Source organism: Mustela putorius, unplaced genomic scaffold, assembly GCF_011764305.1.
Source record: "Mustela putorius furo isolate JIRA1106 unplaced genomic scaffold, ASM1176430v1.1 tig00000228_pilon_pilon_pilon, whole genome shotgun sequence".
In the NCBI taxonomy this organism is placed as follows: domain Eukaryota; kingdom Metazoa; phylum Chordata; class Mammalia; order Carnivora; family Mustelidae; genus Mustela; species Mustela putorius.
In genome coordinates, this window is record NW_025421322.1 from 21767420 (window position 1) to 21784330 (window position 16911).

The 16911-nt window shown below is 40.8% G+C and overlaps 1 protein-coding gene and 1 pseudogene across 7 annotated transcripts in view; both read right to left on the reverse strand.

Moving 5' to 3' along the window:
• The window catches only part of ENPP2 (ectonucleotide pyrophosphatase/phosphodiesterase 2), a 106844-nt gene that overhangs the window by 43114 nt on the left and 46819 nt on the right, over positions 1-16911 (reverse strand). For all 7 annotated transcript variants that reach the window (XM_004743486.3, XM_004743485.3, XM_004743491.3 and 4 more), the window contains exons 6-11: positions 16718-16815; positions 16419-16498; positions 15269-15388; positions 7120-7175; positions 1406-1471; positions 646-718 (exon numbers count right to left, since the gene is read on the reverse strand). In XM_004743486.3, coding sequence (XP_004743543.1) covers positions 646-718; positions 1406-1471; positions 7120-7175; positions 15269-15388; positions 16419-16498; positions 16718-16815 — 493 coding nt within the window. The remainder of the gene's footprint in view (positions 1-645; positions 719-1405; positions 1472-7119; positions 7176-15268; positions 15389-16418; positions 16499-16717; positions 16816-16911) is intronic.
• LOC123391438 lies at positions 7189-9272 on the reverse strand (annotated as a pseudogene).

Here is a 16911-nt window from a genome sequence, read left to right on the forward strand (position 1 = left end):
ATTTCCCTTAATTAATGATCACTTTCATTTGGGGGAGTAATGGATATGTTCACAGTTTTGATTGTGGTGATGGCTTCACAGGTGTCTATGTCCCTGTGTCAAAATTTATCAAACAAAAAAGTGTCCAGTGCTAGAACAGATGCCAGGTTGATTGTACCTGCTAAGGCTATTAGGGCTACTTAGCTGACCTACCTTCTCTGAAATGCATAATCCTTTCAAGGGAACTGAAATTCAGCTGGAGTGTTTTGTACTGCAGGTTTCAACCTCAGATGCCTTTCCATTCCTAAGCCAGGGATGGCAAATGCCAACCTTTCCTGATCCCCTGCCTTCTGATGCCTTCAGGGATGGCACATACCCCTCGTATGAACACCAACTTTGGGCTAGGTTTGAATAGCAAATCAATCGGAACAGAAATTCCTGCTTAAGAAGTAGGTGTGTTTAAGATTTTTTTAAATGTTTTTTAATCTTGTAGTTTGAGAAGTAGGTGTGTTTAAGATTTTTCTTTTTAATGTTTTCAATCTTGTAGTTCTTTGACTATATATAAACCTGCAGATGCAAATACCCAAGAGACTTTATACAAATCCAGAAATCCAGTCAATAGCCCGGGGGCCCAGGTTCTCCTCAGGAAGATGATAAGCTACTAACCTCAGGGCCAAAAGGGCCATATTTGTGTCCGGAGAAATCAGGTTGTTCGGAATAGAAGGCATAGACCGAAGGCCTGCGGGGAAATTGGAAGGTTCAGAATCTCCCCCAAACCACAGATAGCAAAGAATATCAAGTATCCCTCCACACTGAGAAAAACTCCTCTCAAATCTAGTTAAGTAATCTCCCAACCACTATTAATCTTAACACGGAAAAGATCTCTTTTGTTTCTTGGGGGGTGGGGACAGGAGGGGATTCTACTCTTTCCACATCTACCACCCCCTCCACTACCCCCACTGTGCTAACTGCCTGGTACCACCTTCAGGGAGCAAATGTCACCAAGGATTATCTGAACGCATACTCAGGTCTTTGATCCTCAAGATAATAGAGCCCAGTGGAAAGTCACATGGACCACAGGGCCAGCGGCCTGAACGAACATCTCCATTAGAGGGAGAACTCAGTCTTACTGTTTCCCCAGTCCTTGGGAGGCTGCTGCTGGCTCATTTATCAAAGCCAGGAACCCCCCAGAGCTCTGCTGTAGTGTCCGGGATGAACAGTTGTACTAGCCCCTATAATTAAGGGGTCCCCTATGGTCTATGTCACCATATCTTTCTTAGGGAACTAAGGCTCAAGGCTGAGAACCACAAAACTTAGGAATCCCACACCTCGACCGTGCCCATCTAGTCCTGATCCTGTTCTGACCAAGGAGGGAAATGTGCTAGAAAGAAGAAAGAGGGCAAGTCAGGGGGACAGCAATAAATACCTTTCGTCGTCTGGCAGGGTGAGCCACTGCAGAATGGTTAATATTCTCCGCTCATGAGGGATGACCCTGGTGTGGGGTGGGGGAGATCATAACAAGCAAACATGAGGTGAGGTCACAGTTCTACACCCTCCAGCCTGCTTAGTCCTTGCTCTGGTAGCCAGGCCAAGGGCTCTCTATCTACCACCACCTGTTTGCACTTCCTTGTTGCAAAAGGCCTTTTTCGAATTCGTGTTTAAACTTCCAATCCATCTGCAACATACTGTATGGCTCAACCTCTGTCGCATTAGAGAGACCAGAAACTCTGGTTCACAGTCAAATGTGGAACCTGCCCCATTGATCAGAGACTCTGCTATAAGTGGAAAGGACCCCAGGCTCAGAAACCTCACCATTGAGTGAGTAAAGCCATCAGCTGTGGCCGCAGAGGGACCAGAACATTTATCCCCAGTCAGCATCTTGCTGGGGCTGTGACCACACTTGACCTCTATGCCACTTTGACCTCTCCGGGCCTTAGTTTACTTATTGATAAAAGAAAGATGACTGTGAAGATATAATAAGACAAGACAGAGGCACCTGGATGGCTCAGTCAGTTAAGTGCCCGCCTTCAGCTCAGGTCATGATCTCAGGGTCCTGGGATGGAGCCCGCATGGGGCTTTCTGCTCAGCAGGGAGCCTGCTTCTCCCTCTTCCTCTGCTCCTCCACACCTCATGCACACATACACACCCTCTCTCTCAAATAAGTAAATAAAGTCTTTTAAAAAATGAGACAACCCAGGCAAAAGGGCACATGCAGTGCCTACCACATAGTATGTTCCAAAAAATTTTTAATTTTTATTAATGATCATGAGTTATCATTCTAACTCTAAAGACCTATATGACTTTCAAAATGTTAATCTGAAACTCCACTCTTCCTCTATAAAATAAGGGGTTAGGAAAGGTAGTCTTGAGATTCTCTTCTAGCTCTATAAAAATCTATCAAGAACAGGCCCATATAATTATGAGACTGACAAAAAGGGTATAATCTTCATTCACAATGACTTTTGTGTTTAAGTCTCATTCCTCTGTTGAAATATAATTACCCGAGATCTGGCACCAGCTTTAAGGGCTCTCTGCTAACATGACAGCACCGGAGCTGGGGCTGGGTTTCGTTAAGACGTTCATGCGCAGAGCAATGTTTTTATTTATGGGGGAGACTGGTTTGCTGTTTCCTAACAAGGAGCACCACGGGCTTTTCTGCTCCCCCATCTGAGACCGGGAGTTAGAACTTGTTTATGGCAAACTCAAACTAAAGCCCAAGTTTAACCGTGGTTACTAAAAATGGCTGCGGCCAAGAATGAACCCTAGCATAAATTACGTTCCCCAGGGGGTAATGATGTGTCAGTGTGGGTTCATGGGTTGTAACACACACACACATGCACACGACTCTGGTAGGGGACACTATAATGGCGAGCATGTGTTGTGGGGACCGGCGGTCTATGAGGATTCTCTGTACCATCTGCTCAATTTGCTACGAACCCGAAACTACTCTAAAAAATAAACTCTACTGAAAACTTCTGTGGGATGCTGGTGAGCGATCTACACTTCTGCTCTTGGTGGATGTGAACAAGGCCAAGCCACGAGAAAGACGCATCTTTCTCCAAGGCAGAAACCTCCAGCCGGCAGGAGCGCTAACCCTGGAGCTCTTCCCCTATGTCCACCCTCTACCAGCCACACTCGCCAACTCCTAGATGGGACATTTGTCATTCCTCTGGCCCCCTCTCAGACGAGGACTATCCCACCAGCCCAGAAAAAGAGTCCTAATTTAAACAAAATCCAATGCCCTTGAATAAACAGGCCCCTGTTTATTATATCCTATAATGGAATTAGGACTAGGCACAGCAAAGCCACGTTAATCACTTCAGGTATTTAATTCAGCAGCCTCAGAAATCCCCTGTATCTGGACAAAATAATTACATATTTAGAATTCTTTCCTAACTTAGAAAAAAGCAAATGTTGTTGTGCTTCCATTTTACCTCACTTCCCTACCTATCTACAAGCTGCTTCATATTGTGTAATCGGTGTTAAGTCACAAACGTGGACTCTGACGGACTTGCTTGATGCCAGTGGAAAAACACAAGCTAATGGAATTTGTGTGGCGCTCACAACACACACCTGCTCACACCTCTGCTAGATACAGGGTTTGGTCAGTGGTGAGCAAGGAATAAAAGTGTCCATCCCAAGGCCAGAAGGTTTGGGGTTGAATCCTGACTCCAAAGTATTATCGTGATGACACTTCGCCAAGTTACTTAACCTTTCAGGGCCTCTATAAAATGAGGATAATAATAATTCCTATCTCATAAGTTTGTTGTAAGGATTCACAGAGAGAACACATGTAAATCACTGCGGATAGTGCCCAGGACATTGAGTTTAGAGAACGTTAGCTTTTGTCTTCATGTAATACTGGCTTCACCAGTCCACAGAGACGACACACTCATTCGTGACATACTTGTTCAACATGTGTGATGTTCAAGGCTTTTGTGTGAATGTGAATAAAGATACAAAATACTCCTACTAAAAAGACCCTTACAGAAGAGTCACAGTCCTCTGTTTAGGAAGACAAGGACGGGATTGTCACTTCTGGGCAGGGGCTGAGTGTGTGTGCGCCTGGTAAGACCCGGAGAGGGGCACTGTAGAGGACTGGGTATCCTTCCTAAGTATGATCCTGGGCACAACACTTTACTTCTCTCAGCCCCAGTGTCCTAATCTCTCCAATGAGGAGGTGGACAGAGTGGTCTTGAACTTTCCTAGGAGTTCTAGATTATCTCTATGAGATTATCCCAGGAACCAAAAAGACATGGGCCCTAGCCATGTTTTTTTTTTAGCCTAGTGTTTTTTTAAAAATATTTTATTCATTTATTTGACACAGAGAGAGATCACAAGTAGGCAGAGCAGCAGGCAGAGAGAGTGGGGGAAGCAGGCTCCCTGATGAGCAGAGAGCCCGATCCCAAGACCCTGAGATCATGACCTGAGCTGAAGGCAGAGGCTTAACCCACTGAGCCAACAAGGTGCCCCGCCATTAGTGTTTAAAATCCAACACAGAGACAGCGCAAACCGACGTGGCAAAGGAAGACTGTGAGCCCAAACAGAAAGGAAAATGGAGCTCATGCTGTTGTCTTCACCATCATGGTTTGATAGAGAAGTTGTCAGGAGACCAAGTATGTCAGACATGGTTGGAAAAGATAATACTGACTGGATGGCTCAGTCAGTTAAGCATCTGCCTCAGGCTCAGGTCGTGATTCTGGGGTCCTGGGACTGAGTCCCACATGGGTCTCCCTGCTCGGTAGAGAACCTGCTTCTCCCTCTTTCCGCCGCTCCCCTTGCCTGTTCTCTCTCTCTCACGTGCATGCTCTCTGTCACTCTCAAATAAATAAATTAAATTTTTTTTTAAGTTTTTTTTTTTTTTTTAAAGGAGGAATGGAAAATGAAGGGCTAGATGAGGTATTTAGTGTTCAGGGGGGACGAATTACCTCAGGACACATATCCTCATTGCCCACTCAATGTCCAAAGAGATGATGTGAATTAGAAAACAAATACCATTTATCGGTTACTTTCTATGTACTAAGTACCCTCTTACTCTCTTTCGATAAGTTAGCCCATGCCATCTTCACAACACCCTATGATGAAGATGTTCTCATTGCCATTTAAAGATGAGGACATTAATATACTGAGAGATTTAACTACTTGTCCACAGTCAGCAGACTATGAACTGGCAAGGTGGGGATTAGAACCAATGTAAATACGCGTACATTCAGGGAATTACTGCCTTTGAACATGAATTTACACACACACACACACACACACACACACACGCAATGTAATGGGGCATCAGCTGAGGATGACTTTAGAATAAAATGTTATCATGTAGGGACACCTGGGTGGCTCAGTGGGTCAAAGCCTCTGCCTTCTGCTCAGGTTATGATCTCAGGGTCCTGGGATCAAGCCCCGCATCGGTCTCTCTTCTCAGCAGGGAGCCTGCTTCCCCCACCCCCTGCCTGCCTCTCTGCCTACTTGTGATCTCTGTCTGTCAAATAAAGAAATAAAATCTTTAAAAAATTTTTAAAAATAAAATGTTATCATGTAAATAGCAAGAATAATTCTAGGTTGCAGTCCTGAGCCACGTTAAAAAGATGGCTTTCAGAGTCTAAGTCTGCGGTCTAAATCTAGTTCTAAATTCAGGAATTTTCAGAATGTACCATGTGTCGATTCCCCGGATGTATATTTCATTAAATAACTGAAAGTATAACCCTGGCTTGTTTTTTTTGCTTTTGTTTTTGTTTTTTTGTTTTGTTTTGTTTAGTTATAAAAAGATTAAAAAAAGAAAGAAAGAAAGAAAGAAAGAAAGGGAAAACTGACTCCAAGTCACTCCCAGAATACAGAGACAAAAGAACAATAGCCTGGAAAGCAAAGTAAAACTAAAGACACATTTAGAGCACACAAAAGCTACCTTCTTAGAAGTAGCTCGAAATGGGTGGAGGAAATTACCATTCAAAATCAGAACACTGGGCCTTTTCAATGAAGCTCCACGACAGAATGGGGGGGGGGCAGGGTGGGGGACTAGGTATTAATTATGTTATTGGCCTCTTTCCATTCTGCCAAACAAGTATGTTGTGGGGCAGAAGAAATCATTTCTATAAACATCTATGACCGTCCAGGGTTAAATTGGTAGATCAACATGTCATTTACGTGTCATTTCTAACATACCCACACTTAATTCTCAACTCAAAAAACCTCTTAAAAAAAAAAATAGGCAGGAAAAGGAGACTTTTACAAGGTCACTGTCTTACCTTCAAATCACCACACCCAATTTCAATTTAGTCCTTCAAATCTGAAAAAGCTACTTTTATTCCCGAATTTGGAGAATATAGACGGTCCCATTCTAGATTAATGTGAACCTGTGATTGCTTTCAGCACACTACTATTATAGAATAGTCAGATTTTTGTTAAGGCATAAGAGGCAAATATGGAAAGAGCTTTAGGTGGTTAAAAAAAAAAAAAAGGAAAGAACATCTCAGTGGGAACAAAATCCCCATGAAAGTTGAAACAGATTCCTTTTCTTACTAAGGAGCCTTAAAAATAATCAACATGTTGCCACTTCTATTAGGTAAGTTTCATCATAAGACTATTTTATGAACATTAACTACTAATACCCCATTGCCTCTGTGGGGAGAAGAAGTAGTTCCATCTTTCTTATTAGGGAAATCCTAGTGTTTGGTGGAAAATGGATTGGAAATCCATTTGTCTCCTATCTGGAATTTCCAATCTCTAGTCCTCTACATCAGCTGTCTGAGACCACACTAGACTTTTAATGTTGTCAGCCAATATAAATATAGCAAGTCATAATATATTGAAAGAAAATGATAATGCAAACCCCAGCAATAAATAGTCTAAGAGAAACATACATTCCCCAGGTGGTAAGTTACCAAAATCAACAGGGACAGAAAAATCTTTAGGATGACAAGAAGAAGAGAAAATATTCTTTACATTCTGTTAAGAACGATGGGGGGAAAAAAGAGAGAGAAGACCTCTAAAAAAAATACTTGGGAGATCATTCTAATCAGAAAATATTTAACAGCTTGAGTTCTTTTAGATTTAACTGAAGTAAAACCAAACTGAGTTCCTGTTTCATCAGCTAAATCATGACTGCAATTTTACAAACATTGACAAAAAAAGATAACTTACACCGACCAGAAGAATGTCCCAGCTTTCACCCCTTGCTTGATGGCTGTGATCCATAGCTAATGAGGAAAATATAAGAGGCTTATAAAATATTCTGAGTTTTTGTCAAAGAAGAAATTTTTAAAATATATTAGGTCAGATATCTTATACTTTACCCACATCCCACCATAAATTTCATATTATTTGTAATCATTCACTTTTCACATCTGGAAGTCAGAATTATTATTTTCATAAATGCCATTTAATACATTCTCTGCAAAAGCTTTCAAAAACTCTTCTGTGATCCTAGTGGCATTTTTAACTCTTATTTCATCTCAAAAGTCTCCCTGTACCTGTCTTTTCTGATCATTGTTTTGAACATTTCACTTATATGACGGAATTCTGCTCATCAAAGGACCCAGGAGTGGACCATATGTTTCCTGTACTATTGAAAGCCAACAGAGGAGAACCCCAATGGTACACAGATGCCAGAATCTTGGAACTTGGTTTCGTCTTGTTTTAAACAAGGTGAATGAAAATGACGAAAAGAAAAAAAAAAAGGCTATTTTTTATCCTGGATTTTCTCATGTATCTTTTATTTAGCCTTTCAATAAATAGAATTTAAGGAATAAGCTCCTGGGATAAGTTAGGGGAACCAAGCATTTCATTGAGGCTTTTAAAATATTCTTTCCAGCACATGTTGTAGGGCACAGAAGATTCAGTGGTTAAGAACCGGAGCTCTGCAACCAGATCACTGGGTTTAAAGCCTTGCCTCTGTCACTTACCAATGGTGCAGTCCTCCAGTGAGTTCCTTAAGCTCTCTGGGCTTTGGTTTCCTTTAAAATGTAGATAGTATTACCAAGCACGTGGGATTATTCTAAGCTTTAATGAGTTAATACTTTTAAAGTCCTTAAAGCAGTGTCTTAGCATTTGGTGACCGCTGGATCAATTTTAATCTTAATTATGATGCAATGGAAAGAAATATAATCCACTTATTCTAGGAACATTAAAAACAGCTTAGGATGGCCAGTGTCCCACTGAACATAAGTGTGTACAAAGAACCTTCCCCCCACTCCTCAGGAGGCAAGCAGGAAATGTGGCTGCTTTGTTATAAGACCCAAGCAGAAATGGTCTAGGAATTGCAGCAACCCTTTTCAGGTTTCCTTGTATCCAAACTTCCAGAGGGTCTTACAGACTCCAGGGGAAACCTCTGGGGTTTGAGGAAAGGGGAAAATTGGGAGGTGTGGTGTTTCCATGAGGTTGGCTATGTCTTTGGAAGGGTCTGAGACATCCGGCCTTGGGGAATTCTGCAGATTCCCAAACCCCTGAGGAAGGACTGAAGATCTCCAGCCTGGAAGAATCATAGCTCTTGCAGTTGGCAAGAAAGGGATGGGCAGGAGAGCTTGGAGAACTCTCTCAGACTGGAGGAGGTGTGAACTGCCTTGGGAACACCAGCATGGGGGAGGTGGTGCCCTCATCCCATAGGGATGGGTCATAGCGATAAGGATCTCTGATGGCTCTGACTGCCCTTCCAGACTTTAGTTCAGAGCATCCGTCTGCTTTACAGACAAACTCTGACATGCTGTACCGCAGGCCAACCAGGATTCAAAATTCATTTCGTTTCAACCAGAATTCATTCTTTTTTTTTTTTCCCTTGGTGATCACATTTTTGAAAGGGTTAGGGGAAAAAAGATCCCTTTAGTTTATGAATTTTTGAGTTATCTGCAAGCCAACTCATTTTGGGAGTGGAAGAATCCTTGGTCATTATTTCTTAATCTCAAAATCTGGGCAGGGTTCTCTTTTGAATGTCTTCTACACTTGAAGATGCGATCATGCAAATCTCCCTTTTTCCATACACAGTAAATTCTTTGTTTCAGCTAACTCTTCAGAGAGGGCAATTAGTACAACACCATCTCCCCAAACAAAGAGCATCGGGAATATTCCAGTTTATTGATCTATATATCTCCGTGTGTTTTCTCATCGATTTCTATAGTAGTCACAGTTTCTTCCACAGTTTCCAGTATCATATTTAAATGTTGATCATAAGCATGTAATCTGCCTCAAATTTCTCTGTCCTTTCTCATTTCCATATGAATTTGTTCATCTAGACCGAGCCTGATGATACCCAGGGACTCTTCTAGAGTGTAGGTGGTTTGCTGCTGGTCCACGTGGTCTACCAAGTTTCAAACCTTGCGCTCTATCCCACCTCTGGCAAGAGAACACGAGCCCGTCCCCTACCCACCCCGACTGCCTCTAGAAACTGAGAAAATGCAATGTCAGGGAAGTAGAAAGAAATTTGCCATGCACCCTTTGCTTTGAGGGTTTGCATTGGTCATTTGAGACTGGGGCAGATCTTCTGGGGGAGGCATAAGCTGGGCTCATAAGGAAAGGTCATGTCCAGGCACTGGGCACGTCCATTCTATCTCATTGGCAGCAACCCTACCGTCAAGATTCAGTCAAAACTAAGTTCTGGGCATCCACCAAGTGACTCAAAACCACATCAGATCCCAGAGAGACCATTTCTCACACACACACACACACACACACACACACACATACACACATATATATATAGAGAGAGAGAGAGGAGGATAAGGAGGGGTTCCGAAGGACAGAGAGAATTTCAGGCAGACTCCCATCTCAGCTTGAAGCCCTCACCTGCCTTCTGGATCCCACGACCCTGAGATCATGACCTGAGCTAAATCAAAAGTCAGATGCTTAACGAATTGAGTCACCCAGGTGCCCCAACCAGTTTCTTACATTAAATGATCTATTTCCAAACTTACTTTAATTTCAGAGACTCACGCTAGTGTTTTCCTATCCAAACAACTGCATACAAAATCCAGTGCCTTCATATTTACAAAGAAGTTGTACTAGGCATTATCCTGCAGTTGCGAAATATAAGATTAATCTGGGGTTTTCTAACGGAAATTTTTTAATGCAATTTTGCCAAATCATGAGCTCGCACTTTCAAAAGTTATGTTGTAGAATTATGCTGATGTTGACGTTATCTGGGCAACAGGAAGCCCTATGGGTAACCTTTAGCTCAGCAATGCACAAGGAAAAGAGCACCAGAAGGATCTTTGCAATGGTATAAGGAAAGAGCACGGGGAGAGAGAGTGGCAGAAGGGAGTATGCTAGAATGTTCCCAAGGGTAAAGTTAGGGTCATGTGCCCTTTATACTTTTGTGCACTTCCCCAGATTTTTACAGTGACAATTAACATCTTTGTAATTAGAAAAAAAAATGGTCAACTGTAAGAAGCAAGCAAACCATGAAGACAATTAAATGGTAATTGTTTATTTATATATATATTTATTTATATATAATTGTTTACATATCTAATTTTATATGTGTATGTGTATATATGTGTGTGTGTGTGTATTTTTTTTAATTTAATTTAATTTTTTTTTCTGGAGCACCTGGATGGCTCAATTGTTTGAGCGTCTGACTCTTGATTTTGGCTCAGGTCATGATCTCAGAGTCCTGGGATTGAATCCATGGCAGGCTCAGTGATCAGCAGGGAGTCTGCTTGAGGTTTCTTTCTCCCTCTCCCTCTGCTCATCTCCCCAGCCCCCCAACACTCTGTCTCTCTCAAATAAATAAATAAATCATTTTTTAAAAATTTATTTCTTCTCAAAAAAAAGGAAGCAAAAACATTCTTCCTGCTTTTTGGTACAAATCATATTGGCCATATTTTCCAAAAGAAAAGTGGGAGCATGGTCAGAAAAGTGCAAAAAGTGAACAAATGGAAGAATATTTAAAATTTAAAAACATTTAAAAACCTCAAACAAAGGGATCCTCGTGGTAATGCAGCCATTCTGTCAGGGTTTAGCAAATGGTGGGAGATTAAAACATGACATTCTTAAGTTAAATCAGATCATAAGTAGCTCTAAAAGCTCCTTTGTAGGTCATATGTATATATTATATTTCTGAACACAGAAATTAATTCTAGTAATTACAGAGGAAAAAAGTCACTAAAATGTTGTTTTAAAAAAAAAAAATTGAAACTGAGCTTCGGGGGCTATTAGAGAAAGAGAGAGAGAGAGAAGTTTCAAGTTCCTTGTTAATTCAGAGAAAAGGGAATCAGTATTTCTCTGAATTTGAATGAATATAAATTTCCCCCCAAGACTGGTAAAACAGCACAACAAAAATAACCTGACAGGATACTGGTTTGGTTTCCCCACCTTTAATGCCAATAATTCTCCATTGCTCTGCTTTATCTAGAGGCAGCTTTCAACATTTATGTCTTAGTTACGACATTTTGAAGAGGGAACAAGTGGGAAAATTTTTGCACCTACTTGATATGTTATTAGGAATTTTTTTAAAAAATGCTTTTTCATTGGAATCAGAGGATTTAAATGTGAAATCCAACACATGATCACATTAAATTAAATGTGACTAGGAGAAGGGGAGAAGTTTTGAAAAACAAAATAAGCAAATAAGTTTTTCAAAGACAGGAGCTACTATTATAGTGTTTCTAGCAGTTCTTCGCAGGGAAATGATTCCTTTGCATTCAAAAGCACAGAGCCAGGATGAATGGAATTCTGGGAGACCAGAGAGATTGGCTGGGGCTGTAGCATCTGCTGTAGGAAATCACCTACTGAGATTCAGATCAGAACAAGCTACCATATGAGGACTGGGGTTGCAGCAGAGCAGACTGTGAGCCCGCTTAGGAAGTGCTTAGGGCCTGAAGACAATGACTGATAAACTACAAGGAAAAAGTACAGGCAAATATGCCTCAGATATGGTCCAGTTCAAGTTCAATCCAGGACACAGTAGTGGGGTCCCTGAATGCATCAGGCTGTGGATTACAGCCTGAGAATAAAGAGATTGTACCCCCTTGGGGTCCAAAGTCTAAATTTCAAAAATATATGGTCACATTTATGACAGAAATAATGTGAAAACCCAAAAGAGGGTCCCTGAGCTTAGCCAGGGCTGGAGGAGCTTAGCGACCGCCTGGGGACAGATATTTCAACTGAAATTTGAAAGATAACTAGGAGTCTAGGAGCAAAGCGGTTAAGTGAGCTTAGAGACCCCTCAGTGCAGAGCAGAGTCCAACCTAAGTACCTTAGGATACAGTAAAAAGAGGGGGAGAGAAGCCCAGATTTATAGCAATCTATAGGAAAGAAACAACAGAATAAGTAAAAAGTAAAATTTTCCTGACAAGACAGCAAAACCTCCCACTAGCAGGATAATGAACTAGGCAGGAAGAGAGGTAAACAATGACTGGCCCTTTCCGTCAAGCCAACCCTTTAGGGCGGGAATTTCACGCCTGCTCTAATGTCACCCTGCTTCTCTTTGCCATCATTCTTGCATTTTCCCACTACAGTAGTTCACGAGGGTGGTCTCTGGACCAACTCACTGCGTGACCGCTGCTGGCAGACGCAGCAGCAGACCAAGCCTCTAAAGGAGTGGTAAGAAAGCACCTGCTCTTCCTGGAAACGCCTGGCTCTAGAAACTGTGGCTTCGGAGGACTTGCATTGTTGAAGGTGGGGGGTGTTGGGCTTCTCAAATCCCCATCTTTTGTGGAGTTGGAGTCTCGTAGGGAGTCTCATTCATTGTCCACTTTGCTGAGTCCAGATTTAAACTAAACAGAGAATTTCCCACTGAGATATCTTCGGTAATTGCAGGATTAGAGCGGAGAGATTTTTCAAAGAAATGAACACGCTTAAGGAATTTCAGTAGAAGTATGGAGCGTACTGTCGTAATAAGAACCGAGTATAATTTTAAAGCAATGACAACAACAAAAAGAATCCCATTAAAATATGTATGAGAACTGTAGCATCATAAAGTGAATGACAACTTTTAATAGCCCATTGGGAGGACTAACAGATTAAAAGCAGACCTGAGTTGGCTAAAATGGCTATATCTGTGCTACAAAAAAAAAGGGGGGGAGGGGTGAAATTAAATTAAAGAAATTATTTTTGGAAGCCTAATGTAAGATTCAAATTTTCAGATGCATGATATACAAATGCCTCACTCCATCTATTAAATTTTAAAGTAGGATTAGAGTGGTTCTTATTTATCATTTACTCTGACTCCTTTCTTATTTAGCCAAATGTCTTTCATGGTTTCATCATTCAGTAAAAACAAACTGAGTTTAATTTCATTACCTAAGATTTTTATAAATATTTTCTCAACCCCAGTTATTTTTTTCCACTGGTGATTTTGGGAAATGCAGAAGCCTCTGAGAGGATAGGATAAATGCCTGAGAAACATTTATTAAGGCTCATCTCTTCTTCTAATATTTCTAGTTTCTTATATTCTTATTCTGTAGTTCCTTACAGTTTCTGTCACTATATTCTTTGTATATGCTTAATTTCAATAATAAATACATGTTTAAATTATAGCTACTATGTTCCTTGAAATTTTTATGGTGTCCCCTTTGTTCAAGAAGATAGAAATACACATCAAGAAGAAGACCGAAGTACAGATTCCACTGTTAGTCGTTGTCAACACTAGGAAAACACTAAACTTGGTCAAATCTGTCAACATTGAGAATCAGGAAAGAGGCAAACAGAATTGAAAACGACTTCATTCCATGCGGCAGCTTAGCAGCATTCCCTCTGCTCTGTTTCTGCAGAAGTTAGTGAAGGTGTGGACGGATCTTCTGAGCCACGCCAACCCAGAGGGAAACTAACGTCAACACTTGGGGTAAGGTGATCCAATTTGATAAAATTACTATTGCTCTCTATCTCCTGTGTGGTTCCTCAGGCAACTTTGTTTCCATGACAAAATGAATATAAAAAACCAATGAGCAATATTTGACAGAACTCTCATGTTAATAATTTTATTTACACATAAAATGTTCCTCTATCATAAAATTTGTGAAATCCACCCTGTAAACCAATTTCACTAAGCTCACAGCTCAGGTCATCACAGACTTCTGGGAGTCCAGCCTGAACAAAGACAGCAGAATCAGAACCTCTACTATAAAGAAACACTTTACAGACATACAAGGAGTCTTCCAATACTTATTATTTTTTTTTTTTAATGAGAAGCCTATGTTTAGCTTTGCATACGGTTTTGTTAGGCATGCATCTATTTTTGTAATCATGAATGACCTTTAATCAAAGCAATACCATTTTTTTCTGACTTTTTGTTCTCTAGCTTGCCCGCAGATTGGAGCAAAGATTTCTGAGTATGGAACTGCTCGGGGATGGTAGATTCACGGACGTGTGCAGACACTGGCCATCTGCATGTCATGGCCAATACACAAGGGTCTCAGCCCTCTGTCCTAACCAGAGCTCTGGGAGGTCATGGCCTCCAGTCAGAGTTGACATAAGGTGGGACCATTTGCTGTCTTTCTTCTTCTTTTCTTTCTTCTACATGTTTTTCACTGGCTGTGTATACTGCGCCATGTTCCTGTGGGGAACTTGGCCCTTTTACCCTGGGGCGTGTGTCCTTGGGTCAATTCTGCACATTCAACAACCTTGTCTCACGTTGCCCTTTTGCTCATGTCTGACCAAATCAAGTTGCCTAACCTCGCATACAGTCATGGGAAAAATATGATGTAGAAAGCCACCTACATCCTTTTTTTACTTTCTGCCCATCCATTAGATCCGAAGTAAACAGGATGAGTTCTTTCAAAGTATTAATTTGCTGGTCCAAAATGAAGATAGGGTTCCACTTACATGTAACTTCCAAGAATTTCAAAAAATGGATTAAACAAAAGAATTCATGAATTTCCAGTGGGTTCATTGAGCTCCTTCTTATCAGCAAGTTTCTCTGTCTCTGTTCATATGGTACCTGGGCCAAAATTTGGGGGTAGTCCTAATCATTCACTTCTCTTTTTCATCGTACCCCTAAATCTAGTAAATCAGTAAGATCTGACTATATATTCCTTCCTCAAAATGTCTCTGAAATTCACCTTTCTGTCACCATTTCCATCACCAGCATCTAATAAAGACATTTATCCTCTGGCACATTTATAATCATAACCTCACCTACACATATACACACATATATAGAGACACACGTGGACATAGAGATATACACATTATTTACACACATATATATAGGTATTATGTGCACAGATATATATACACAACACTAAAGGGCAGAAACATTGCCAAGTCTGAGGAAATTATATGCATCTTTTATGCAGGTAAAAATTTGGGGATGAAAAGGTTCAGTGCACAGACACACATACACAGAAAATGCAGAACTTACTGGTTGACCTCCCCACCATCTGTGATTGAACTTCTCTCGTCCTCGAAGGTGGAAAGTGGCATCAAATACAGGATCATACATTGAATTGCCAACAATTCCATGTGATTCTGGATACAGTCCCTTTGTGTAAAAGAAAATTTATTGTTAAACTACCAGTATGATAATCTGTACATATGAGTTATATCACATATTTTCTTATCATAGGAAGTTTTATAGCAATGTTTAATTCCCAAATTTATATAAGATACATGTATACTCTGTGTGTGTCTGAGAAAACATGAATGTTGTCTTATTAATCATAAGCGATCTGAGAGACTTAACATGATGATAATAAAGTTAATATTTGGGTTTTTTTAACTGTTGCGATTTAGTAAGATGACAATAACTTTTATTGCAATACGTTAACCTGCAAATTGAAATTTACTTATGTGCCTCCAAAGAAGCTTCTATTTATAAATACACTTTTCCTTTTCCCTAAGTTCTACTTCTACCTCAGAACCCCTCGAATTCATCATAACAAAATAAATAAACAAACTGTGTTTTTAAAGAAGAAAACAAGGTAGGACTGGGAGTATCTGAAAACGAAAACAAAGTGCCCCAAAGTCAATATTTTTATTTGAAAACCCAGAAAATAAACAACAGATTCTGTGGTATCTGACAGAAGCTTAATGTATATGTTCAAACAGAACGGTACCTAAAAAAAGTTTTCAGTTTTGAGGTGACCGTGAGGTTCAGTCGCTGACAAAGTTGTAAAAGACACTTACCGTGAACAGCTCAGGCAGACAAGATAAAAAACAGACAGATTTTCCTGGACCACTGAGAAACATGTTTTTTTTTAATCACCCTTTAAGTCATTTCAGGATGAAATCTACACCCACTCCCTTTGAATCTACATCCTTTGAAAAAATACTTAGGAGGCACCCTGGTGGCTCAGGCAGTTAAGCGTCTGCCCTTGGCTCAGGTAATGATCTTGGGGTCCTGGGATGGAGCCCCATATGGGAACCTCCCTCCCTGCTCAGCAGGGAGTCTGTTTCTCTCTCTTCCTCTTCCCTTCCCCACCCCGCTCGTGTGCTCTCTCTCTCTCAAATTAATTAATTAATTAATTGATTAAATTTTTTTTAAAAAAAGAAAGGAGAGAAAAAATACTTACAGTGGCCAAAGTGTATAAGTTAGGGAAAGTTTTCGTTGGGTACACGGGCCTCATGTAGGGAGAGTGTGTGCCGCAAGACCCTAGGGACAGAATTTTAGACATTAGGACAAGAGACCCAACAGGAGTCACTTCACGTATGGGACTCCACTTCAGAAACCACCAAAGACTTGAGTTACAATCACTTCTGTATTTCAAATAATAGACTACATCTACTTGTCCAGAGCTCTCAAAGCTCATAGCTGAGCATGCACTGGGCAGATCATGGATACTGACGAGAATACACTATGAAAAGGACTTACGTAGCTTTTCAATGTTAGGCATGACCTTGCTGCCTTTCTTCATATATGATGCACGGAAACCATCGACCGAAAAGATGATTAACGGAGGGCGAACAAACCTTCAAGAATAACATATTAAGCTTTAGAAAACATCCTGCTACAAAGTTTCCATTGTGCCTTCTCATTCTGCACAACTGAGACCAGGAGTTTCCAAG